At 31.2% G+C, this 27,880-nt stretch overlaps 4 protein-coding genes across 4 annotated transcripts; 1 reads left to right on the top strand and 3 right to left on the bottom strand.

Moving 5' to 3' along the window:
* Window positions 1–2,313: 2,313 nt before the first annotated feature.
* LOC143577908 (transcription factor MYB14-like) lies at window positions 2,314–3,444 on the top strand. Its single transcript, XM_077061624.1, has 3 exons — window positions 2,314–2,601; window positions 2,698–2,827; window positions 2,985–3,444. The coding sequence occupies exons 1-3, from the start codon at window positions 2,469–2,471 to the stop codon at window positions 3,442–3,444; spliced, it is 723 nt and encodes a 240-aa protein (XP_076917739.1). The 5' UTR covers window positions 2,314–2,468.
* Window positions 3,445–12,142: 8,698 nt separating this feature from the next.
* LOC143577906 (protein PIN-LIKES 6-like) lies at window positions 12,143–15,689 on the bottom strand. Its single transcript, XM_077061623.1, has 10 exons — window positions 15,483–15,689; window positions 15,253–15,332; window positions 14,908–15,032; window positions 14,628–14,749; window positions 14,341–14,532; window positions 14,170–14,244; window positions 13,524–13,624; window positions 13,378–13,430; window positions 12,667–12,855; window positions 12,143–12,325 (listed from the first exon to the last, which is right to left on the bottom strand). The coding sequence occupies exons 1-10, from the start codon at window positions 15,663–15,665 to the stop codon at window positions 12,204–12,206; spliced, it is 1,242 nt and encodes a 413-aa protein (XP_076917738.1). The 5' UTR covers window positions 15,666–15,689; the 3' UTR covers window positions 12,143–12,203.
* A 6,773-nt stretch (window positions 15,690–22,462) lies between these two features.
* LOC143577891 (uncharacterized) lies at window positions 22,463–24,086 on the bottom strand. The gene is made up of 2 exons (XM_077061614.1): window positions 23,620–24,086; window positions 22,463–22,610 (listed from the first exon to the last, which is right to left on the bottom strand). Exons 1-2 carry the CDS (start codon window positions 24,084–24,086, stop codon window positions 22,463–22,465), a joined length of 615 nt encoding a protein of 204 aa, XP_076917729.1.
* Window positions 24,087–26,339: 2,253 nt separating this feature from the next.
* On the bottom strand, window positions 26,340–26,990 carry LOC143577905 (calcium-binding protein CML42-like). The gene has a single exon (XM_077061622.1). It carries the CDS (start codon window positions 26,941–26,943, stop codon window positions 26,359–26,361), a length of 585 nt encoding a protein of 194 aa, XP_076917737.1. The 5' UTR covers window positions 26,944–26,990; the 3' UTR covers window positions 26,340–26,358.
* Window positions 26,991–27,880: the final 890 nt, after the last annotated feature.

The raw sequence follows: 27,880 nt of genomic DNA, 5'->3' as shown, positions 1-27,880 counted from the left end.
ACTAATATAAACTTAAAATAAACAAGATTTTACATGCATGTACGCGTCTTCTCTTAAGATTTTTTTTTTTTGAGTTCATACTTTGTTTTTAGTTATATACAAAACCTTGTATATTTATGTAATCAAGTTTTTTACTAAAACAACATTTTTAAAACGAATAATTTACTTTTAAATCAAAAGTACACGTTTAAACAATAACCTTTAACTAAATATTTATTTTATTGAACACCGACGAACTAGAAAAAAAGTATATACAAATATGAACATGTTATAACAAAAAAATATGACTTGGTTTGTGAATCTTTAAATACATGTTGAGTTTCATTTTTCCAACACAGTTTTTATTTTCGTAGACAAAAAAAAAAATTTAAACACGGTTTTTTTAATATTGGTTTCATTTAAATCTAGGTTTATTAAAAGTTAAAGCGCTCAAAAGGATAAGCTTTTAATAAAACCGATGGAACTAAAATAAAAAGGTATGTTACACGAATATATAATATATTACTAAAACAAATTCTTGATTTGGTTTATAAATTATTAAATAGATCGTTTATTTTTAGTTTCCAAAATAGTTATATATATTTTTTAATTTTAAAAATCTATTAACACTATTTTTTTTTTCAAATACAGGTCTTAGTGAGAATTTTAGTGCTCAACGGGGTATTTTTTATATGCAGGTTTCTTTTCTTCTAAAATAGCTTTTTATCCTAAAATGTATTAAATATACCTTTTTATTTAAATACAGATTTCATTAGTCATATAGATTTATTAAAAATTCCAGTACATTTATATTTACATGTGTCAATCTTAATTTTATCTAATTACCAACAAGAGTAGGAGTGAGAAACAAAAACAATTATCAAAAACATTATTTTAGTAAATATTTCTCAATGAACACTATATTGGTAAATAATTTTTCCACCAACACCTATTTGAGAAAAATTTTATGAGAATGTCATAAATGTAATAACTCCTTTTTGTTGACTTCTCTCTGCACATGCAAGACATGTGTTAATTCTTTAATCATTTTAAAATGTCGATAATTTTTTTATACGACATTTTTTTAAAAAAAGTTCACCATAATAACAAACGTTTTTTATCTTTATATGAATATCATATTGTTATATAAAAATAATATAGTGTGTTATTTGGTTGTTCATTGTAATTTTTTTAATTGAACTTTTCTATTCATTGTATTATATATTTTGGTCACTGTGTTTTTGAATTGGTACTTATCATTGTGTAATACGTTTATTGTCTTTTGTTCGGAATTGAAATGTGACATTCACTTAATATGCGAAAAAAAGTATTATATTCATTGTGTATTACGTCTAGGTCATTCTGTTATATGTATTCACCTTTATTTCTTACGTTTCAGGTCATTTGTGCTATATACATTCATAATTGTGTTTTAGGTTTTAGGTTATTGTGTAATATGAATTCATCATTGTGTTTTATGTATTAGATAATTGTTGATATTTTTCATTATATTTACATATTATTATTACACAATGGTGTTATTAGTATTTAAAAAAATACAATGATAAACAGAAAAACACAATGACGAAAAAGACACAATGACGTAAGTTTTGTTTTAATTTTTATATAACAAAATCATGCTCGTATTAAAGATACAAAAACATTTGTTATTAATTATGGTGATTTTTTTTACATATCATATGAAAAAATTATAAATGTTTTAAAATGATGGGAGGATTAACATGTGACTTGCATGTGAAGAGAAGAAGTGTATATAATTAATTTTATACTATTTTTCATGTGGTCCCACTTGACGTGTGTCAAATAATTATATTTTCTCACACTTTTCATTTTGTTGGCCTTTGTAGAATAACTCAACCCTACATATGATAAATGATATATTCACTATATGTATTTACCAATTAATACATTGATTTTGATACAGTTATGTAACCATTTTATCACTTTATGTATTGAACTTCCAGATATGGGTAATATAATACTCATACCTGGTCTACAAACACAAATTCTTGATGAAAACGCTAGCAAATACCAACAGCTAATCCTACAAAATAGAGGGTGGTGGTTATAGGAAGAAAACCTTCTTTTTGTAACAAGGCTGACGGTTTTTACAGGATTAATTGCTAGTTGCTAGCGTTTTCATTATGAAGATGACTTTATGGAGCATATGTGGATATTCTATCATGTCCGGATTCCCTTATTCATGTATCAATTTCAAAACTCTACATGTGTTTCCCACTCTTGTTAACATAATATGTTCTTAAAATATTTAAATTAAACACAAGTATTATATATATAATGCTGGTCAAACTGGTTGGCTTGGCTACTACATCCTCACTCCACTATCATTTTCATCGTAGTTATCATCCACCCCCTATTTAAACCCATGCTCCTTTCTCATTTCACCTCACTACTTCTCAACCTTCAAGAACTCCATTAACTAATCAACATACAAAAGCTGGACAAAAATGGTGAGAGCTCCATGCTGCGAAAAGACGAATGTAAAGAAAGGCCCATGGAGTCACCAAGAAGACCGAATCCTCATAAATTATATAAACCAGCATGGTCACCCGAATTGGCGTGCTCTTCCTAAACTTGCCGGTAACCATCAAAGCATGATTTGATCACTCTCGATGACCACTCTTTCTCGTGTTCATGTTGATCAGCAATGTCTAATCTTTATGATGATCTTTTCAGGTTTACGGAGGTGTGGGAAGAGTTGCAGGCTAAGATGGACCAATTACTTACGCCCCGATATTAAAAGGGGTAACTATAGCAAACAAGAAGAAGAAACAATCTTGCAATTACACAAAGAATTGGGAAATAGGTGTGTGCATGTTTCCAATCATTCGTCGGATAATTATATTTTTTCTTGGTTATGCTAAACGTACACCCCCGCCGCCCTCATTCTAAGTTGTTTCATATTAAAATACAAAAAATACGTCGTGATTCGATATTCTTTTTTTATTTTTGGATTATTGTAGATGGGCAGCTATTGCTGCAAGATTACCGGGACGAACAGATAACGAGATAAAAAACGTGTGGCACACACATTTAAAAAAGAGAGTAAAACAAAAACCTAACCATAATGATGCTAAAGAAGAAAAGGCCGGATTGTCGCCGTTAGACACGAAAACATGCAGTCAGTCGAGTTATAACCGAATAGATCTGCCGCAAACTTCGTGTACCGACATATCTTCTGTGACTCCAAGTACAAATGATAGCTTGTGCATGGAGGAAATGGTTTTGGAGAACTTCGTGGATATGGATGATGAGTTTTGGTCAGAGGTTTTTTCAGGTGAGAACTCAGACGACAGCTTGAGAATGGTCCATGAAAACATTGGTCAACTTCCAAATGAATGTGGGTACCACTCAAATCTGCATGATGACATGGAATTTTGGTTCAACGTGTTCACGAAAGGAGAAGAGTCGCTTAGAATGTAAAAAAATAGAACTATGAACTTTGTTTAACAATTTCTAGTTTTATTTGGAGTAACCATATTGTTACAACTAAAATAACATTATCATTATTTTTGGAAAAATGCGTATATTCTGTCTTGAATATTCTTAGTCTTAACAACAATTATTATATTTGTTTTTAATGACAAACTCATAAACCCTCTAATCTCTCCGATCGTACTTTAACTCACTATGATGGTTAGTTAACTTTTGTGGGCCACTTATATAACTAAATGGTAGTTATATAACTAACCACATAATATGTAAAGGTGAAATTCTTAAAATAATCCATTACAAAAGAGAGATTTTCAAAATAGTCCAAAAGTTGTTAAAATTACCAAAATAGTTCATGGAAACCTATCTGCAGCGTGATATTGGTACTTGTGACGTGAGATTTGATTAACCACTCACAGTGTGACACGTATAAAGGAATGTGAAAGTTTCAATGAAATCTATCTTTGCCGAGAGTTTTCAACCCAAAATCATCTCCTCCGACGCATTTCAGGTGAATTTCGTCTCCTACGAGAAATTTCAAAAAAGTTGCAAAAAAAAACGATACTTTTCCAATGATATTAGTCTTATTAGATGATTTTCAAAAAAGTTTAAAAAAAACGATGGCGGTGGGTGGTGGTGGATGATGGCGGTGGGTGGTGGATGATGGCGGTGGGTGGTGGATATGATTTTCAAAAAAGTTTTATACACAATTATTCTTTTTATGCAAAAAAAATAACGTTCATCTAAAAACCATCGAATTTAAATAATTTGTAACAAAATCTATCTTTTCTGACAACTCTTCTTTTTATGCAAAAAAAGACGAAATTCACCTGAAATGCGTCGGGGGAGATGAATTTTTGAGAAAATGATTTTGGGTTGAAAACTCTCGGCGAAGACAGATTTCGTTGAAACTTTCACGTTCCTTCACACGTGTCACACTGTGAGTGGTTAATCAAATCTCACGTCACGAGTACCAATGTCACGCTGCAGATAGATTTCCATGGACTATTTTGATAATTTTAACAACTTTTGGACTATTTTGAAAATCTCTCTCTTGTAATGGACTATTTTGAGAATTTCCCCATATGTAAATGACTAAATTCACATAAAGACCCACTAACCTACAAATGTTACATAAATAACTCAAAACTAAACTTTAACTGATTACATAAACGACACATATCTTTCGTGTCGAGCTTGATCACACAATTAAGAATGTCTAAGGCTAACATAAATATTTTTAGCTAACATTTTGATACCACTGTGTCAGAGTTCTTAATTTTTAATTGAAAGCATCTCTAGTACATGTTAATGTCGAAGTTCTTTGGACCATGGCTATCATGTATCGATTAAGATTAACTCCATCTAACTTTTGCATAATGTTGTACTAGGTTATTGACCCGTGTACGACACGGGTGAAAATAGAGAAATTTTGAAGTACACACATATACAATTTGAAAGGAAAACATTTTTTTTAATATGCTTTTTGATAGGGGTGAGCAGAAAACCGAAAAAACCGAACCGAAACCGAATTAACCGAAAAAACCAAACCGAAACATTAACCGAGGGTTTTTTTTTTTGTTTTTTGAAAAACCGAAATTTCGGTTTTGGTTCGGTTACTCATTTCTAAAAAACCGAAAAAAACTGAACCGAACCGAATAACCAAACCGACATATTAACCGAATCGATGTATAACCGAACCGAACCGTATTTCTTCAAGATCCACTAGAATATATAATTTGTTTAGCCCAACTTTGTGGTCCACAAGTCTTTGTTTAACATATACTAACTGTGGCCCATTAGGTTTAACAAAGTTTGTTTAGCCCAACCGAACCGAACTTATGTTTAAATAAATGGGTCCAAGAATCAATCTAAAGCCCAAAGTATAACAAAAAAAACCGAAAATAACCGAACCGAAACCGAAAAACCGAAACCGAACGGTTTGTATATTTGAAAAAACCGATGTTTCGGTTTCGGTTTCGGTTTCACCTAAAAACCGAACCGTGCACAGCCCTACTTTTTGAGATGGCAATATAATTTATAATTGCAATTTATATTCATATGGAAACAAAGCTATTAAAAACATAAATTTGTGAAAAAGTAAGTTTTATAGTACGATGCTTACAAACATAACTGAAAACTTAAAAACATAAAGTTCATAAAATATTAAAAGTTTTCTTATAAAACATATTTGTTGTTTTGTTTGTAGTTATACCTTGTTGTCTAAAATAATCATTTTAACACCGTATTTACTCATCACTCTTGATCAAGCTACATACAGTTGATCATGTGTAAAAACCGGGTCTCTCGGGTATATCTCAATCTTGTGGGAGACTGACTTTTAATTTTGTTAATGGTAATTGCAAAACAAACTATAACGTGAAACTGTCTTCTGTTTAAATTGTTCTTCTTGATTTCTTCAATCTTCACTAAGGGTTATTGGAGCAAGCAAAGTATACTCTGATACTATAACTTGCTCGAGATTGAACTTTGCTTGGAAAAATACTTAGAATAAATCCACTTACTTCTCACAGGCAAACTTGAGATCCTCATTTATTTTATTTTTGCTCGACCCACCAAGCTTGCTTGTAAACTTGGTTTATGCTCAGACAATCAAGTGTTTGCTTGTGTGAAAACTGTACTCGATAGAATAACAACCTTGCTTGACGAAGTGTAGCTTGCTCGAAGCTTGACACCTAGAAAACTTCAAGAAGATAACCTTACTCGCATAATATAATTTGCTCGGGATAGTGAAAACTTTGCTCGAAGTGCCTGAATTTGCTCAAGTTCCATACTTAGCTACTATCGAGGAGGTTGAGAAGATTCCAGCATTTTCTTATCAATTTTATTGACCCAACAAAAAGGTAAAAAAGTATATAAATTAATGATATGATTTCTATCCGAATAACAAATTGGATTAAACCAAAAATACATCAAAACACGCAGATATAAAATAATATAATTCAACTCTTTTATTATTAATTCAAAACGGCACATAACACTGAATACATAAACCAACCATTTAATTTTAACTCTAAGCTTTATCTTCGAGGCCCATAATTCAATTCACCTTTTGTATTTCTCGGTTGTCCAAACTAAACCGATGAATCTATGTGAAATCGATATTATATCCTTTAACTTATGTGGACATAAATTACGCTAAGTGCATAAAAAGTTTTATTAAGTGTTGGACAAAAACCATTATAGGTCAATCAAACCCGTGCCAAAATGTACATGTATTTGGATAGTTACTCATCCTATTTTGGATCGTAACTGTATTAAAACAACATATCAACCCCTGCATTAACATTTTGAACAAAATATGCAAAGATTAAAAAAAACATTAATCATATTATAATTATTTAGTTAAAAAAACAACCATATCAATTACTACCTCTCAAAGATCAAACATCCCTATCAACTTTATTATGAAATAGATAAAAACCATTCATCTCTAACAAATTGTGTATTAAATCTAAACGTTCCATTAACTAAACCAACCATATTATTGAAGTGAAAGATCCAAACCGACCAAATTTCTAGAGTTACCAAAAGTAACGATAAAGGTTCGAACTTCCATACGGGCCAATTCAACACCGAACTTTTGAAGGTCAACATGCCCGCCCATATGGACAACAGGTCCATCATTCTTTGGCCATTCTACTTTCAACACACATATATATTTTCTTTACCAATTCTTCTCTTTCTAAATTAGAAGATTAGCTTATTTATTTTATATACTTTGAATATCTTAAATATTTAAATTCGTAATATCATGAACCCGTCTAATACAAAGTAGATTATGGTGTAGATAATGACATATTTTACATTCTTCTTGGCTAATATCTTCTTCAACTTGACGCATGCCAATATTCCATGATTGATATATCCTTGTCCTCTCCTATCCAAAACCAGAAAACAAAATAAAATAAGATACGAAAGAAAAACCCGTTGAATTAAATATTCATTGTTAAAATGATAAAATCAGAGTATTAGTATTATGAACCAACAAAAAATAGATTATGATGTAGAGAATGTCATATTTTACCTTTCTCTTGGTAAATATCATCTTCAACTTACCTCGTGTCGTGACTGATATATCATTGTCCTCTCCTATCTAAACCCAGTAAAAAAACAAAATAAAATATAAAAGAAAAACCCGTTGAATGACATATTGAACTTTAAAATCACCGTATCCTGAACCAGTCTAAACAAAAAGTCGAATATGGTGTAGATAATATTGCCATATTTTACCTTCCTTTAGGCAAATATTGTCTTCAACTTGGCACGTGCTATGACTGATATATCCTTGACCTCTCATTCTAAAACCAGAAGAAAAAAAAACAAAATAAAATATGAAAGGAAAACCTGACCGATCATTTTGCCATATATGTTACGCATGAATACACATATGTGCTTAACATCGTTTGCCTGTGATTCAAATCCAACGTTCAGTAGAGTTCGTTACAGTCCCTTCCTTTTTTCAAAATTTTATATATTAATGAAACGATACTGAAAACATACCTTGATACGATGTGGAAGATGTGAGTCTTAGACCCAAATATATACAATTAATCGATAGTGAGACATGGGATAGATGAGTATTTTAGAACACATAAACAAATATAGAATGTATCTAAAAGTTTTTAATTGCAATATCAAACAACTGTAATTGTATTAACATCATTTGTAAAACAAAGGGAAAGGTTGCGAGATTAAAGGCATAACACAAGACAAGTTTTAAAAGTAACTGTCTATTTTGAATTTTATACATAAAATAAGAAAGGTCAAACCAAAATTTAGTCAGTTACTGTCTATATAATAAAAGTTTTAATTTAATTAGTAATATTTGGTTGCTTCCAAATATATAAAGCCAAGTGAGTGTCTAAATTTTTAAAAACTATTCAAACTTAGGTCTATTTGTTATACGTAGATACAAATAATTGAAATTTAAAATAACAACTTTAATGTTGGTATTATAGCATCTGTTAATCTTAATGTTCATATAACATATAATAACTATTGAACACAAATAGATGCATAATTAATAAATTGTCATGTTTGGTATCTTCATTATGTATTATTTAAAATATAATCAAAATGATCAAATCATAAGACCTGTAAACATTAAAACCAACTGTATTTACTCTCCTAAGTCCTAACTACCGATCTTATCGTCGATCACGCTTATTTAGCCAAACTCCGGTGTCGTTATATTTGCAGGATCTAATGAAATCATCATAGGATCAATGTAAAATAATGGCCGATTGAAAGAGGGATTTCGGGTGATTAGGTTAAAAGGAATTGAATATCAAGGAAACCGAAGTTGAAACAATTGAATATTGGAAAACTGGTTTTGAAACTTAAAGTTAAATGCTTACATTAATTATTAGTAATTTAATTTCTTTTTAATTTATTTAATTGTTAAGAAAATTAGAGAAGTGTAACATATATTTGAAAATAAAGGTAATGGACCAATAGAGAATAAGCATATAGAGACAATCTCATTTGTTTTAATAGTATAGTAGGATGTGCCAATGCCAGATCTTATAATCCATCAACGCATAAAACGTCATAGCTTACATATGTTCTGACAAAAGATACAACTCTTCTCATATTAGTTTTAATTACTATTTACTATGTGCGATCCAAACTTCAGGTTGTTAACTTTGTTTATCTTGCATACATGGGAATGTTAATATAATAAGTTACTAGTATTTTCTTTTCTTTTCCAAATTATCATATTTATATAATTATAACTAAAGGCTGGATGAGGGGACAGGTTTACTTGAAGTCAAAGTTGGTCGACGTACCGAATCATAAGTTAGAACAAAAGGAGATCCAAAAATATTTTATAGACAACACGTCCAGTTAAAGCATTTTTATAATTTGCAACATAATATTGCATCCTTTTGTTCGCTTTTATCATTTATATTTATAATTATGTTTCTAATTTCATTTATTGGTAGTCTTAAGATTAAATTTAAGGGTGTGCATATGGATCTTTTTAGGTCGGTTTTGGTTCTAGTTGAATAAAAAACTATAATTTTGGTTCTAAAAATTTTATAGACCGTTCGATTCTAGATTTTTGGTTTGAATTTTGTTCAGATTCATTGGGTGGGGGTGGTGGGGGGGAGGTTTGCCATATTTTGGACACCCTTAATAATTAATTGTGAAATTTCCAAAAATAAACATAATTGACCAATTTTTTTTTCAAAAATAGCATGGGTTTACATAAAAATCCCCAAAATAGCCTAGTTTTCCGTCCGATCCAATAGAATTTTAACACCGTCCGACGGAATTTTGGACATTTAAAATCACGCCACGTATCAATGTATTAATGGATCCGACGGAGTTTTAAGAAATTTCGTCGGATCCGACAGAATTCTTCATCTTCTACCTCTCAAACCCTAAACATTCATAACTAATCTCTATCTCCATCTTTCTTATTTCTCCACAAAAGCAAATCAATAGTGCAAATCACTTAGTTTTTCGAGAAGAACACATGCATAGTGTTCAATTTCACTCTAGAACTCAAAATCAAAAGCCCTTGAACTGAAAAATCTATGGTTCGTCGAACAAATTATACAGCCGGATCCATTGTCGGAAGCATAAACTGAACTGTCAGATCCGATTCTTTATTAATACGTCGTTTTGTGTCATTAACCCGTCGGACAAAATGGAAACCGTCGCATCCGATGGAATAATATGCTTCCTAGCACATCCTGATAGGCTCATTATTCCGTCAAATCAGAAACGGTTTCTGACAGATCCAACGGATTAGTGTGGCTATTTATGGAATTTGTTTTGATCTTGGGTTAGAACTAGAAAAAGGTGGGTCAATAATGGCTAGTTTGCGGATTTTCCCTAATAAATGGGTTTTGTTTTGTTAAACGCCAACTTCGATTTCGTAAGACTTTGGCCGAAAAAAAAGTGTGGCACATATATATTTTTTTGTCTCTTAGCTTTGGTTATTAGGCTTTTATCACAAAAGTTTCATATATATCTATATATATACTATATATAATACATCAAACAAGGACAAATTAAGACACCAATTTTTAAGTAATTTACAACACTTAAAGCATGATGTACATGTGTTATTAAGGGTAAATGTGTCTTTTAAACACAATCCATTCAACTTACAAGTTTGGTCCCTCATCTTTAACCATATTATGTTTTTAATTTAACTTGTAAACTAACTTTCCAACCATGATTTTTAAACGACTATAGCCTTTTCATACATTAATATTTTTATAAACAAATTGCACCATAAAAATGAACATTTTATTCTCTTTAATTTGGACATGATATTGTTGTAATTTTTTTTTCATTTTAAATAAATTAATATGTTACGTAGGGGTGTTCAGTATCGGTTTTGATGGTATTCAAGTTAAACTTGTGAGTCCAACCGTTAATACTGATTTTGTTGTCGTCCAAAACCAAACTCAACCATTGAACGTTGAAACCGAATCGTTACTAACGGCCTGGTTCCAGTTTGGTTTCACAGTTTAAACTTTAATAATAAATTTAGTTTAAAATAATTAATAATTTAAAAGTACCATCAATTTTAACTATAAACTAACATAATATGATACTTGAGATGATCATAAATAAAAACTGATAATTTTAGCCACATAAATGATAAATATTAATGGAATATCTAGGACGTGAAATAATAACAACAAAGATTACAAAAGAAATCATATTGCAATTAGGTTAATTTACAGTCTTTTCTGGTTTCATATGGCCGGTTGCTGATATAAACCGCGAACCAACCGTTCACTACGTTTCGAAAATTTTGAAACCGACCAACAAACCGAAAGTAAAAAAGAAAAAGAAAAAAGAAGTCAAATCAATGACCGATTTAAACGATTTCTTAACCGAACCATAAACACTTATATTTGTACGTTATTAGCAGGTTCAAACACCCGCTGCATCTCGCAGGCACCCGTCTAGTATATACTTTAACCACAAAATTTTATTTAGGTAGATATATATTTTTTGCCATTTCAACTTACATTTATACTTTTGGCCCTCGACTTTGGTAATGACTTTTGCCACAAAACTTCTACCATAACGAATCGAGTTGACACCAACCGACTCCCCAACGCAACGCATGATAGCTTTTGAACATGTAATGTATTTAACTCACTCTGCCACGACGCGCATATAGAAATACTTGCTAGTTGAACTGAAAGTTTTTACGAAAACATAAAACCAAACCATCCTTTGGTTTACGTTCTGTTATTTCGGTTTACAGATCGGTTTTTTCAGTATAGTGCACACAACCCAATCCAAGATCAAAACGTAACTATTGATCTCTTAAACACCAAAGTACAACACAAAGCATCTAAAACTTTGAAAAGAAAAAATCAACCGCCAAAGTTAATTATCTTTATTGAATTGAAACAAATTATTACTTTAAAAATTGTGAATCAGAAGTACATTTTAGCCTTTATGCCTTTAGTTTTGTCCTCTTGTTGTTCTCCCTACTGGTCATCTATTTTGTTGAATGTGGATATTAGAAGTTTGAAACACTGCTAAATTAGAGAAAATTATAAATCAAGTTTTGTGTTTCACAACCGTGTTAAAATGAAAATATATCATTCAAATTACAAGGAAATCTGGAAATGTGGCTTTCCAATCATATCAACGAACAAATAGTAGCATTCAATGTAACGTGAAAAATAACCAATGAAGAGAGGCTTACATACACTCTGCATTCATCTCTCTTTCAGAAACAAAATCTAGAACAAGATGTTAAGATACAAAACAATCCAACCCGCCATTGATATGATTGCAAAGATATGAACCCAAAACAAGATGGCTGCAGCCTCCTTCCCACACCCTCTTAAGCTCGCAACAGCACCTGCATTGCATGCATGCACACATAAGAATCAAGTTTGACTTTTTATAGTCAATGGATACAAGATAAATGAAGTATATACAAGTTTGACTTTTTTGGCAGATTACTACAAAATCCATCAAGATTCTCGATGGGTATCTCATAAAACAGATACAGAAATTGAATGCCACAAAAAAAGGTTTGACTTTTTTCTTGGTCAATTTCGAGAAAATCAATCAAGATTCTTGATGGGTATCTGATAATACAAATACATACATTGAATGTATATGCATATGCGCATAAGACGCAAGTTTGACTTTTTCTTGGTCAATTTCAAGAAAATCCATCAAGATTTTGGTGGGTACCTGATAAAACAGATGTGGGCATTGAATGCTGTAAAAGGAGAATGAATCGGAACATTTTATCATCAGGTGGAAGAAATCCAAGTTTATCAGCTAATGTCACAATCCCCAATCCAGCTGGCGGAACCAAAACTAATCGCCCAAAAATAATCGCAGCGGTCGTTTTTAACCCAAGTTTTGAACTCCCAGGTCCTGCAGTTATTGTTCCAAATTAATAAAAAGATATCTAGGTTTAGAAGATATCATAAAATCGAAAGTTATAGATTTAGGGGTGTGTTAAAAATTATTGAAGGTTATAGATTTAGGGGCATTGCTTAACTTATGTAGAGTTGGCAATTTACGACTCGACTCAAAACCAATTTAAGCGGGTTAGGGTCTGAGTTAAACATGATCGGGGTCATATACGGGTCAGCACGTTAACGACAAGCTTAAAACGTGTCTAAACAGGTTGAACCTGTATACCCGTTTAACTAATCGTGTCTAAACAGATTCAACTCCAAACTCTAGGCGCATAACTAATTAACGAAAATTCGACTTATGATTTGTTGCGTGTTGTTCTTCAAGAATGTTCTGTAAGAATTTTATATGGGCTTTTGTTTTAAATATGTTACGGATCGTTGGCTAAGAATATTATGGATTGTAATTTGTAGTGACTTTTATTATAAATATGCAAATCCAAACACTCTTTGACCATTAACATCAAGTAAAACTTACCATCTATCAAATTGCCACCTAGTGCCAACAAAATACAAGGGATCATTGCATCCCTGATACCAATAAACAAATAAGTTTTGTCCATCTTCAAATACGATACTAAAGTAAAATAAAAATACGAAAAAAAGACTCAAAATTATGCATACCCAAGAATCAAGCAGCTATCAGTGAAGAAATAGAGTGGTGCATTAGGTGTGAAGATCAACTGCTTTAAGAATGGTATACATCCAAATAAAATAGCTAGTATCTATAATAAACCAAGAATAATGAGTGTGTTAGAAATGGTACAAGTGAATAGCGCACATCATTTTCTAAATAAATGAGTTAAACATGTGAAATTTAACTTCAGATTTCTCTTATTTAGCAAGTGTTTTTTAATTACGCGCAAAATAGAAATCAGTTTACATTTTATTACTATTTTAGCAAGATAGTTTTAATTCATTAACAAGTGTAGCAATCTTATACAACGCGTGGCATGTCATTTTTTTGCTAAAATTTTAAAATTTTGGCGTGATAGCTTATTTGTCATTCTAGTATATATGTATACGCCATGTGACATCTGACGTGACATTTCATGAACATTTCTAAACACAAATTCTAAAAGGAATTTTTTTCGCGTCAATATAATTTCTGCATATGTGGGCATATGATGTGACAACTGACATGACATCATCTAGTGTCGTACGCAATTAAAAATGAGGTTGGTTGCTAAAATCATTATAATTTGTAAGTCGGTTTCTATTTTGCAAATAAGTTGCTTCTAAAATCAAGAAAAACAATCAAGTTGCTTACAGAGGCGATAATAGGGGGTTGGAGTATTTGCTTTAACTTCAACTTCTCATAACAGTACTTCAAGAATTTCTTTATCTACAATAAGAAAAATAAATAAAAATAAAATAAAACTTTCATGACAGTTGAACATTCACCCAAAGAAAATATATCAAGAAAAATATTAATTCTTACCTTTCCATTCGTAGGTAAATCTTCATTTATCGGTTCGGACTCATGAGTAAGCAAAGGAACTTCTTCAGGAGGACTGCGGTTACTCTTTGGAGTGGTTTTTATTGGAAGATTATTATGTTCAATATCGAAAGACCCCTTGACAGGAGGTGCAAGCATTTGAAAAACATACGTGTAGAGAATAATAGCACCAACCTGTATAGATCAATATTTTTAGGATACTAATACTAATAAATAATTTAAAGTCGCATTAAACGTGTAACGAAAAACTAAAAACAAACATAACTTACCCATTGCCCAAAAGAGATGTAGGCGTTTCCATCTTGAGCACATTTAGCGGAATCACCAAAAGGATTTGATTTATCTCGACATAAAGCTGCAATTAAGACCAGTGGTACATTCCCGATATTCCCTACATGAAATCATTCAAACTTTTATAAGAAAATGCATCTCTCTCTCTCTCTCTATATATATATATATATATATATCGTAGATTGTAACATGTTAAAAAAATTAATCTCAATAAAATATCTCTTTTACCTTGAATTAATTAAAAACAGCAAAACTTACCTACACCAATATGAATTATGGTAAATTTGAAGTATGGGTACGGTGGATTGACAATCCAAGCAACGAGTAATCCTATAAGCGAACCCGATATGGTAGCAAGCACAACGTTAAAAGGAATGAACCACCTGTAAAATAGTAAACTTGTGATTAGTTTAACCCGAATTTATGACTAAAGGTGAGTTCGAGTTAGGTTAATATTGGATCCTTATGGTAAGTAATAATATCGATTCTAGGGTTGTTTATTTGGTGTGTGGTGTGTCAAGTTTTGTGAGTACCTCAAAATCGTGTGTGCTGCATTTTTTTTCTTTTTCATTTCAAATTTTAAACACTAAATTGAAATCTTACCACTCGATCATTTTTTCAAATGTGATGGCTTCTCCAAGTTGAGAGAATATCAAGCATGGTAGCAGAAGCGAAAAGACCAACTACATTAAAACAGAAATAATGAGTTTAAGCAGATCATGAATAGAGATCATGATCATACAATTTATAAAATTATATTTATGTATACAACAATTATAAAACATAAGAAAGCGAATTCATATAAATGCATAGAAGATTAAATAACTACTTACCCCATTCAAAAGCTTCCTTCCACTTGGAGGCAAAATGTTAACATACTTGGAAGCCATTAAGAATCCCAAAAAGCACATGGTGAAAACTTTGGCAATCGGTAAAACCGCAATTTTGATAGAACCCAAGAGTGACTGTCTGCCCCCTTGGGTGTCCATTAAAACCTCTGATAAGAACCTATTCATCTTGACCCCAGTCAAAAAGTCAAACCTCAATTTATTTCTCTTTTTTAATCCAAATTGCTCAACTACAATAACTTGCAACTCTCCTCAAATCCTTTGACTCTGCAGTCAAAATAAAAGTCAAAGTTACTCTGTAATTGAACATCTCAGATTTGAAACAATACGTATCCTTAAAATCAGCTGACATAAGCAAATGAAAAGTTTGTTCTATCAAACTTTTATAAAGAAAAAAGTCATCGAGTTAATCGATCTTGAAATGCAAAGAAAAGTAGCATAAACCCAGATGAGAACTGATGTTATAGAACACGAAAAACAGTTAATTTCATTCATACATGCAAATTAAGCTTCCAGATTTTATGAACAAAATCTCATGAAACTTAATGAATTAATCTTGAATTACAGATCAAGAAAACTAGTATACACCCAGATAAGAATCAATGTCATTGAACATTAAAAAAAACAACCAATTAAATTGCATTCAGTCATGAAACTGAACTAACTGATCATAAATTGCAAAGAAGACTAACCAATCAAGAGAAACTGCATAAACCCATATGAGAATCAATGCCATAAAACATAAAAAACAGTAAATTGCACTCACTGATAATACAAAAAGAAAAGGAGTAAAGTAAATAAATATATAAAGCGGAAAGAAAAAGGTTAATAATTAAGAAGATGATGATGGAATGAAACCTTGAGAAAGACGCAAACTGAATTGAATTGAATGGTTATTTGGAATGATTGATGAGCAATTAGATTAAGTCAATTGGTTACGAAGTTTCAGGTGATAGATAGATAGATAGATATATATGGAGTGACTGAAGTCATCCAAATGCTACGAAATAAACGCCATATGCATATTCATCCTCTTTAATTGCAATTGGAATCCTTCCGAATATACGGGACGAATACATTTTCTTTCCATTTTGTTTCTATTTTCCTTATATTATCAACATAGTTTAATTGATTAATGCTCAACTTTCATAAAGTTTTAAAGAATGTGAAACCTGAACCCGGCCCATATTATTATTCATGTAAAAGATTTCGACTCTAACTTGCACACACATAAATTCGGGTCAACCCGAACACAGCCCATTTTTCAGAAAAATATTAAAATTAAAATTGATATAATTTAAGACCAATAGACTAATACGAGTAATATGATTTTTTTTTTCTAATCTTAAAGTTGTTAAAAATCTTGAGAATGAATTGGAAACTACACGTGTGTATTAACAAAACCGGAAAATGGATTAAACATAAATAAAATATAACTACAGAAGAGTTTTTTAAATACTTAACAAGTTAAACCGTTTTTATACAGGTCAACCTGAAGCCAACTCGTCATTAAACAGGTCGTGTTAGTCGACGCAAAACTTTTTTTTTTGTGTTGGTTTCAGGTCGTGTCATTGCCCGTTTGCCACCCCTAGTTATACTATAAATAAAAGAGACAAGTTGATTATGAAAAGCTTATTTGTTGCAAATTTAATCTACACTATAATAAAAGGACTCAAAAGCAATATCTCCTTTGAGTTCCCGAAATAAAATGAGGCATTGAGTTGATCGTGTCAAACTCAAAACGTGATTCATATTTTCTTCTTCATATCAACTTACAAATTATTATTTATGTTTGTTAGTAAATAGAAATTTTATTTGTTTTTTTATTAATATCAAAATGTGTAAAAAAAATGTAACGGGAAATTTAATAGACATTTACTCCGAGTACTAAACTGACAAGGTATTACAAAATTACAACACACAGAGATAAAACTTTGGGTTTTCAACTTGTTCTCTAATAAAACATACAATGTGTTAATTAAAAGTTTTCAATTTAATTAATCTACCATTTTAATTTATCTTCTAGTCAGGCTCAAATCTGGGCTCCACTAAACCCAACATGTAGAGGTGCACAAAAACCCGTTTGGGATTCGAAACCGATATCATAACCGTTTATGTTAACTGGTTCCTATCGGTCCCGATTACTCCTTTAGAAACCGGTGTCAAACCGAACTTGGGCCAGAACGCCTAATATCCTATTTGTGCATAAAGGCCTGATTTCAACAAAATTGTGATTTGAAGTTGTTTCCTATATGATACAGTAGTTCACAACTTCACATGTGTAAAGTTGAAAATCTGAACGTGTTTTTACTTTACAAATTGATGCAACTTTGGAATTATGTGCAGCTGATGTCATGTGTTAACATATAAATAAATACTAATGTAATGACTAACTAGGGTATATACCCGCGTGACACGCGGGTGGAATAAATTGTCACTAAACATAATCAACTTAAACATCAATTTAAACAAACATAATGTTTCTTTAACTATTAAAACTTAATAGATTTACATTGTCACTAAACACATCACCATACCAACCAAAAAGTAATAGATTTACATTGTCTTAATATTAAAACTTTTAAATTACAGGAAGTTAATTTGAACATAACAAACATAATAAATTTAAACAACAAATTCAAGCAACACAATACTTCTTCAAACTTTCGGACCAAAACGTTAACCATTTACATTGTTTAGATCTTAAAAGTCAAAAGTGTCAATAAGTTAATGTACATCGAACAACCAAAAAACATCAACAAAAGACATAAACATGTACTTTCATATTAAACCACCATCAACTTCTTTAAAAAATTATACCAAAATAAACTCATTTTGCTTCACCACCTGAAAATATAATAAAACATTAGCATCAATATTAAATATATTTAATAATGAGTAACATTTGAACATTAATAAAGTTGTTTTTATTAAAACAAAATAACATACAACAACAAACAAAGTAAAACGACAACATAAAACATCTTTCTAACTTAAACCATTAAACCAAAATCATATATCAATAAAAATCTTTTTTGGCCGTAATTTTATACATAACAAATTTGATACTCATTTAAAACAACCCGTTTTGAAATATTTTCAAAATAGTTACAAAATATAAAAAAAATTGGAAGTAATCAACTTCAAAAAATTATGATTTTTTTTTTAGTTTTGACCAATCTTGCAACAAACTTTTAAATCAATGACATTAATATTTTGTTAAACTTGCAAAACATAAAAACGATTTACAAGACATTAATATTTTGTTAAACTTACAAAACATAAAAACGATTTACAGTAAATTAATTTTCAAATAACTTTGGAAAGATTAAAAAAATTTATGTTGACTTTGAAAATATTTAAAGGTGAAAAAATATGATACAAAAATATATATACCATATATACATGTATTTTAATAAAAAAATATATTAAAAACGTGAAAATTAATTGTTATATTTAAATGAGAATATTATTAAAGACATTACTAACGAACGTATATGAATATCCCGTACAAACAGAAAATGTAATAAACACGTATTTAAGATATTGACATTTTATGTTGAGTACATATTAAGAAAATAAATTAAATTAGAATATATTAAATGGTCGGTCAACAATATTAAAGAAAGTTATTAACTTTAAAAATTTTAGAAAACATCGACCCACATTGTAGTCAATTCAAAAAATAAATAAATAAATTATACTCAACTTATTTATTTGAAATTCGAATTATTAATTTGAATACACATAAAAAGTAATAATTATAAATAATGACTTTAAACTTTATTATATGATTTGATTAAATTAGAATATAATAAATTGTTATTTAAGTTATAAATCGGTTTACCAAAATTGTTAAACAAAATTTGTTATAGTCAAAGATCCTAAATACAAAAAAATATTACAAAAATCATGTCATAATGTAATCTAGAAATTATTACTTTTTTAGTCGATTCATAATTAATATTATTTTATTACAGTCAAAGAAATATGCATTCAATTTTGTTAAAAACCCATTATCATTAATTGAGATATTTATGTCTAATTATAAACTGGTCAAACATATAAGATAGGAAAATTGTGAAGATTGGAAACTAATAAACAATAAATATTGACAATGGAAACAAAAATTTTCCATAACCAACTGTAATATATATTTTTTTTAGAATTCAAATTCAAATAATATTTCGAATTTTTATAGTGCATTAATTGTTACAGTTTCCATAACCAAATGATGACACCTATTAGCATTAATTGTGACATTTATGGCTCATGTACATTGGTCAAACAAAAAAGATGGAAATGTGTAAATGTTAGAAAATATAATGTATCTTACAATATAATAAAATAATAATGTTTTAAATCAAATATATTGAAATATAAAAATGGTAAGAAGTAAATGTTATTATTTCTGTCAAAATAAGATATAATAACTAATTAGAAAAGGTAATAAATTAATAATAACAAAATTACTAAAATTATAATAATTATTATAAATTATATTAAATGGACAAAACTATATAAATAGATAAATATAAGATATAAAAATAAAAATTTTCTTTAATACATCGGTTCTGATTAAAATATATTAAATGGACAAAACCAACAACTATATATGATTGATTATATGAAAATCAAATAAATTACATGAATTGTGAAAAATAAAATACATGAATAATAACAAAAATATACATCAATATTAAACAAAAAATAAGATATCTTATCAACAAATCTTCAACCCATGAAATTAGCTGTATCAAGTTGGGAACATAACCTGAAATGAGAAAATTAAATATTAATATTCGTTTTACAAATAATAAATTTTAATCGTGGTAATGTTACATGTTATGAAATATTTATCCAGTAATTCATAAAATTCAACTTTAATTTAAAATTGAAAATTTATAAATTTTAAATTACATCGTTTTATAAATAATAAATTTTTTGTGGTGGTAATTTTAGACATTATGAATGTTTGTTTAATCAGCCATTTAAAAAGTTCAACTTAAAGTTAAATTGAACTTTAATGTTTGACCAGATAATTTAAAAATGTTTGACCAACTTAAACGTTTGACCAACAATTAAATAAAAAAATCAACTTTAATTTAAATTTGAAAATTTAAACTTTTTAATCAAATCGTTTAACTTACCAACTTAAACGTTTGACTAACAATTAAATAAAAAAATCAACTTTAATTTAAATTTGGAAATTTAAACTTTTTAAATCAAATCGTTTGGAAATTTAAACTTTTTAAATCAAATCGTTTAACTTACCAACTTAAATGTTTGACCAGCAATTAAATAAAAAATCAACTTTAATTTAAATTTGGAAATTTAAACTTTTTAAATCAAATCGTTTTAGAAAATAATAAATTGTAATGATGGTAAGTTTAGACGTTTTGGAATATTGACTTACCATTTACAAATTTCAAATTTAACTTAAATTTGGAATTTAAATTCCGAAATTGTAATCGTTTTAGAAATAAAAAAAGTAATCACGGTAATGCTATATGTTATAGAATGTTAAACCACTGATTTACAATTTATTATTGGCCTTACCGGAAAAAGAATAATGATAATGTCCATGGATGAAATTTTTTATTTGGAACCTAGAAGAACAACATGTAAAGAAAAATACAGGAAAAATATAAAACTTCAAATAAATATAAAACAACCATTGTTATAGGTATAACACATGAACCGAAAAACTTACCGGAAAAACCTAAAAACGTAGAAATATTAGCTTAATCGCCGTTTTTGATTTAGAACCTAAACTGATTTAAAAAAAATTAGTTAACAATGAAAATAAAAATAAAAAGATTAGATCTACAATAACCGGAAGTAAATATGATGTTGCAGGAAAAAGATATAACACTGCCAAAAAATCATATAACATTGTTGGCCATTAAAGTATAATATATTACCTTACCGGAAAATGATTAATCTCGATCTACATTACCGGAATATAGAAGATTGTGGATGGTAGAGTTAGAGAGAGAGAGAGAGAGAGAGAGATTAAATACAAACAAAAACGGAAAACAAAAATCTTACCGGAAAACCGTAATAACTTCAAAATATCAATTTAATCTTGGATTTTGATATACTACCTAAAGAAATTATTAGAAAATCATATAACAATTCAAATAAATATAAAACCATATCGGAAAACCTTATCGGAAAAAGATATTCCCTTGCCGGAAAATCAAATAACATTGTTGGCCATTACCGGAAAACGATTAATCTCGATCTACATTACCGGAATATAGAAGATGGTGGAGTTAGTAATTAAGCCGAGAGAGAGAGAGAGAGAGAGAGAGAGAGATTAAAATGATTAAAATGATGGTGGAAATATCTAAGGTTAAATAGTATGTAAGATGACACATGGCAACATATTAGAGAGTCTTAGAATAGAAATGAGATGATATGGAGGCCTAGGTTGACACCCCAGTAGAAGGACATGTGGCAAAATTGTGTTGATTTAATAGATTAGTAAGATGATTAATCTAATTTACTCCTTTTAGAGGTTTACCTGTTGCAACAAAAGTATAATTACGCGACCCGTTTCATTTTCTTGATTTATCTGTTTGACCCGTTACACAGCCCGAATTGACTTGTTCATAAATAAACGGGTCAAAAATGACTCGTCCAGTTTGCCGACTCTTCTTTGTAATTAACCGTAAATGAACAAAATGTTGACTTTGACTATGACTTGGAACAACCCATAAATCATGTAATTCAAATATTCTTGATCAACGCAATCTTTCGTGTTATACATTTTTACATGTACTTTTCTAGTCGTTTTTTTTTCCAGATTTCGCTTTTGCGGTCAAACACGGTTTCCATTCATATTGACTTCAAACGTCAAACATGGCGTTTCACACGATCTAGCATAGTTATGTCATCTAATGCAACAAAAAAACAGAGGAATGAGGATATTTATTTAAGCAAATTGAAGGACTTGTGTTTTATGCTAAAAGCCAAAAATTTCTATGGTTTTTTGTATGCAGAAGATAGCCTCCGGTTGGGCCCTTTCTTTGAACCACAACACAAGTGCATTTGCTGTATTCTACCAAATACTCTGCTGTCTCTCTTATTGTCCCATTTATCCTCTGCCTGCATCCAAAATTCAAGTTTCAACTTATTATAATTAGTGGTGGTAATCGTGTCTGGTTGATGGGTTAGCTGGTTGAAATTGATGAGCCCAAACACTATTTATCCGTGCCAAAGACATTAACTTTAAATCAAAATTTTGTTGATCTAAAAGGGTTGGAGTGTTCTAAATGGGCTGTAATATAGTTGTAAGTGTGCCGTGAATGGGCTAACATCAGAGCCGGCTCCGAGAAGGCAAAAAATATTTTGGGCCAACGGTGAAATTATTTTGGGCCTTAGGTAAAACGAACATTTTTTTTGTTTAAACAATTTAATTTTAAATGGGCTTAAAAATGTCTCAAATAAGACTAGAACCCACAACTTTTTGGTTAGATGTCATACCCTTTTGCCACTAGACCAAGCTAGTTGTTATGTAATTGTGTTGAAACATTGATTATACATATTTTTTTCCATAAAAATACATATAATTTTTATAAAAAAAATCAGGCCTAGTGGGGTGTCGGGCATGTGGCCGTCAACCACTCTGCCATACTCCAAGGTCGGCCCTGGCTAACATGTAACATGTTGAACTTATAAAGTACATGTTTAACCTATGTAACAAACTACAAAGGCTTGATCAGTCACATAAAATGTTGAGGGACTTAGCCGGATGTTTTATGAAAGTATGCGGGTTTCTTTTACGATAATAGGATTTTCAAATTTAGAACAAGTTTCATGTAGGGGTGCAAAATGATCCGAGCAGGGCCGAGCCAAGTGCAAGCATGGTTCTTTGATTTATAGCCTTACATAAATAATAGGTTTGTTTAGACTCACCATTTTAATCAAGCTCGATATAGTATCAAATTTAGAATTCTTTTAAGCTCGGCTCAGTTCTAACTTTATGCGAACAACTCATAAATGACTCGGGTTGTTTACACCTCTAATTCAATGGTAATGTTGGTAATTAGATTTATAAGTTTGTCCTTTCTAGAGTCAAATTATGGGAAATTGGCAAGAACAATAAACAACTTACCCTAATATTGCATTAGCTAAACTTTGACGTTTTCCTACAACAAGAAGGTCAATTCCATGCGCTTTGGTTTGTGACATAATCATATAAGCTTTATCTTTAGCGTCGGTTTCGACCCTCGACACATTCACCTTCAAACGAGGGTGCACAACCTTCCACGCGCTCTTCATTTGGTCAAGAAAGTCAACATCCCCGCCAATGCAACTGCAAACACCACCCTGAAAACCATGTGTCTCCGTGGTGGACGCCATGAGGGCGGTTGAAGATGAGTGTTTCTTGAAACATGACATTCCATGCTTCCAAAATGTAGGATGCTCAACATGAAGAAGATACAATATGTCATTATCATAAATTACACGCGATAAAACATAATGGAGAGCAGCTGCTGATTCACGGGTTGGTTCGGCTACAACCATAATCTTTTGCCATTGTACCGCCTTACCACCACCATTGTCAATGGATGATGACATTGTTTCGCCACACCACCGCCCCGTCCCGCTATAGATGATGGGAGGGAAGATGGTGGATGAAATGTTTTGGCATGTCAATAAGGACAGCCACCAAACCTTAGGCCATTGTTTGTGATCAAAAACTTGTTTTGCTTCAACACATTAAATTGGAGGGGCATGAGTAGTTTTAGGGGATTTGTTCAAAAAAAAAAGTCTAAAACAACAAAAGTTTGAAGATCATTTTACACGTCAAACTCTTTTCTTTTTTTATAGTATTTTTAAATAATGAAGATGACTTTTTATTTGAGTTTATTTGGTTAAAAATATATTTTCTTGGTTTTAATTTAACGTTTATGAAAAATAACTTGCACTTGATAGAAACTATGTAAGGGTGAAGGAATTTGATATTGAGACCCAAAAAAATTGTTACTAATATTAAAAATCGTGTGCGGCAATTGGCATGACATTGCATTGACATGATAATTTTGCATGAAATGCCAGGAGGCTTTTTGTTTTTTTCTAAACAAATTTAATCATATACGCAACGTGAGGTGAACCTGTCATCCGAAAGAAGCAAAAAACGCTCTCGCAATGCCAAGGTCACCTCGACATTCAACATGCAATTTGGTGTTCGAGGATTATGTTTGGGACCAATTTGTCTTCCACGATTTCTATGTTTGGTAATCTATCTTAAATTACTTCATTCAAACAGTTGACTTTGATACTGTTTGTCAATATATTTGTGTTTGTGAATCTGTTTGGTAAATCATTTGTTATTTGTTGCAAATATGTTCACTCTTTTGGACTTATGATTTACATTTACCACACTGGGATCAAACTTGATACATTCTATGCTATTTATTGTCCATTTATTGTCTTACACATATTCCCTTGTATTAATCTCCCCTTAAGATTGGTATACTATCATATTAAATTTGACAATCAACATATTAAGTTGTAATTAAGTCCCGTGCCAATGTTTATAGATATTTAGAAAATGACGATGAGTTAAAACTAGTGTAAATACCAAGTCTATTATGTGGTCCCATTTGGTGCGTAGTGGCAGTGGTAATGGTACATAAACCGCACAACCTAGTATTTTCATGTGAGACCGACTTGGTTAGCTTTGTAGCCTAGTTATATTGAGGATTACTCGTGATCTGCTTGTTGGTTTTATTTGATTAGTGTAGCCGCCAGCAGTATCACCCTCATATAGAGGTGACATTTTCTATTATGTGGAATTCTCATGTATAATTTAGTCTAATAGCAAGACAAATGCTATATTTCAAGTAGCTAAAGAATCCACATGTGATGGTTGCATCACTTAAAGCCACAAGCCATTGAAAATGCTTCACGTATAAATTATAGGCTCATATATGTGGGATTCCTTTTAAAAGTTTTGTTTCCGGAGGCCTAAAAAATGATTCACATTTACTCACTGCACGTATGATGAGTGTTTTCGTTGTGAAACTTTTTGATTATTTATTGGATGGCGATTGACATTTTAGGTTACTTATCGGATGGCTATTGACTTTTAGATTACTTATTGGCTATTGGCTATTCGATCAAATCATATGTTACAAAATATATATATTAACTAGTAACTTCTGCTTACTTACCATGTTTCATGTTATGTGATTTATGTTATGTAATATTCTAGATGGTAAAGCCTTTTGTGTCTCTAATATGACTGTTGTATGTAACTTGGAAATATTCTTAATGCGTTGGCTCATTTCTCAAACAAGGTTGCTCTTTAGCGGTTTATGGATTTTGATGGAAGTTTGGCGTTCTGAAGCGCAGTTAAATTTCCATAGCCTTTTCTTCCGTTTCCCATCAAAGCACAATTTCATATTTCACGTGAGGATGATAAGCGTAGTTCACTCAACACACAATGCGCCAATAGCTTCAAGAATAAAATCAATAGAGCCATAAGATCTTCATCAATAAAAACCTATAGAGAGCTAGGGTGCATATATATTACATGTCGTAAACGAGAGAGAATAAATGTGAGCAAGACATTTCATTCAATATTCAACTATTACATACATCACGTATATAAAACAAAATACGAAATCGAAACTGAATGATAAATACGTGAATGAATGATGTTACATTATGTCTGTTAATTATAATCATCTAAAACATTGTTAAATTCATATCATTTCGATATACCTAGTCATCAATATATTACATAAGTATACAATATCCAAAACAGAGAATAAACTCTAGCGGCCGAGACATTACATTAAAATGTCTCGGCCGCTGGAGAACCCATGATCACACACCTACCTGTTCACCTGAGAACCACAACATTCCGCATCATATCCTTAAACTCGGTAAAGTCGACACGACCATCATGATTCCGATCAACGGACGAAATCATCATCTCCACTCTCCCAATCTCATTCCCTTCCGCAAACCCCAACTTCACCAACACGGTCTGCAACTCCTGGGCCGAAATAAACCCGTCTCCATCCTCATCAAACACCTTAAACGCCTCCGTCATATCCGCCTCCTCACCGCCACCTTCATCCTCATTATCATCATCGTTATTATTATTACTCAAGTCCTCATTGTCATCCAGCTGGAAGAAGAGGTCGTCAATCTCCTTATGCAATGCCTGGAAGTCGTCGAACGTGAGGCCGGTGTTGCCGGGCTGGATGAAGGTTCGGATGATGGAGTCTAGCTCGCTGATGTTGGTGTCGAGGCCTAGGAGGATTAGGGCGCGGCTGAGCTCGTCGACGGTGATGAGGTCGTCATGGTTGGTGTCGAAGAGGTCGAAGATGCGGCGGAGGCGGACGGAGTTGAGGGAGGGTGAGCGGAGGCGGAAGGAGGAGGATTTCAGCTGGTTGCCTTTCGCGGATGTAGGGGTTTCCATTAGATGTATATGTGCTCCGCGAATGGAATGAAATTGGAATTGGAATTAGAATTGAATTATTGGGGGTGGTAATAACTAATAAGAGGATTGGATTGGATTGAATTGAATTGGGTTTGAATTTATGTGGTTTGGTTTGAAATGGAAATCAATGGTGGAAATTGTGGATCATGCATGATTTACGATAACTTCCTTCCTTTGCATGTTATAATCCTATAATTTTAGATGATTTTTTTTAATAAAAAATGTTAATATTAATCTTAACAGCATTCTTGATTTTTTTTAAATAAAACCATGAACTTGTAACTTGTGTATTTAGGTTGACTTTAATCAAGTCGGTTCTTGAAAGTCTTCTGACAAACGTGAAGGGATAATGAGAAAATTACTTTGGAGTGATTTCAATAATGTCAATAAGGTTCGTTAGGTGACGTGGGAGAAGATGGCGTTACTCAAAGAGAGAGGGGCGTTTGGCTTGTCTGGGCCAAGGATGTTAATGGTGCTCTTTTAGTGAAATGGGTTTGGAGGTTTAGAACGAAAAAGGAGGGGTTGTGCAAAAGGGTTATTGAAGCCGTTCACGTTCAAAAAAACGGTATGAGAAACGGTTCATGTTAATAAAATAATTACAACATCGTGGAAGAAAGCAAGTTAGGTGGGGTTAGGATGAAAAAGTTAGAGTGGAAAATGTAAAGATATCAAGTATTGGTCGGACATTTGGGTAGGAGATTCTTGCTTCAAGTGTGATTTTTCTAACTTGTTCAAGTTGAAAAAAATAAGCTTGCGTGATTAGAGACCGGGTATGGTGGCTTAATAATCAGATTGTGTGGAAATGGGAATGGTCTCGAGTTCCGAGGACATGTGTTGAAAGAGATGAATGAAAAAGTTGTTTTAAACGCATTTGACAACGAAATGCAGTGGGAATTTCGAATCATCGTTTTAAGAT

Source organism: Bidens hawaiensis, unplaced genomic scaffold (assembly GCF_021521415.1).
Source record: "Bidens hawaiensis isolate Kalapana, Puna unplaced genomic scaffold, B.hawaiensis_p1.1 tig00028894_1, whole genome shotgun sequence".
In the NCBI taxonomy this organism is placed as follows: Eukaryota; Viridiplantae; Streptophyta; class Magnoliopsida; order Asterales; family Asteraceae; genus Bidens; species Bidens hawaiensis.
The sequence above is the reverse complement of the archived record's forward strand: the minus strand, read 5'-3'. Positions and strand labels throughout refer to the sequence as shown.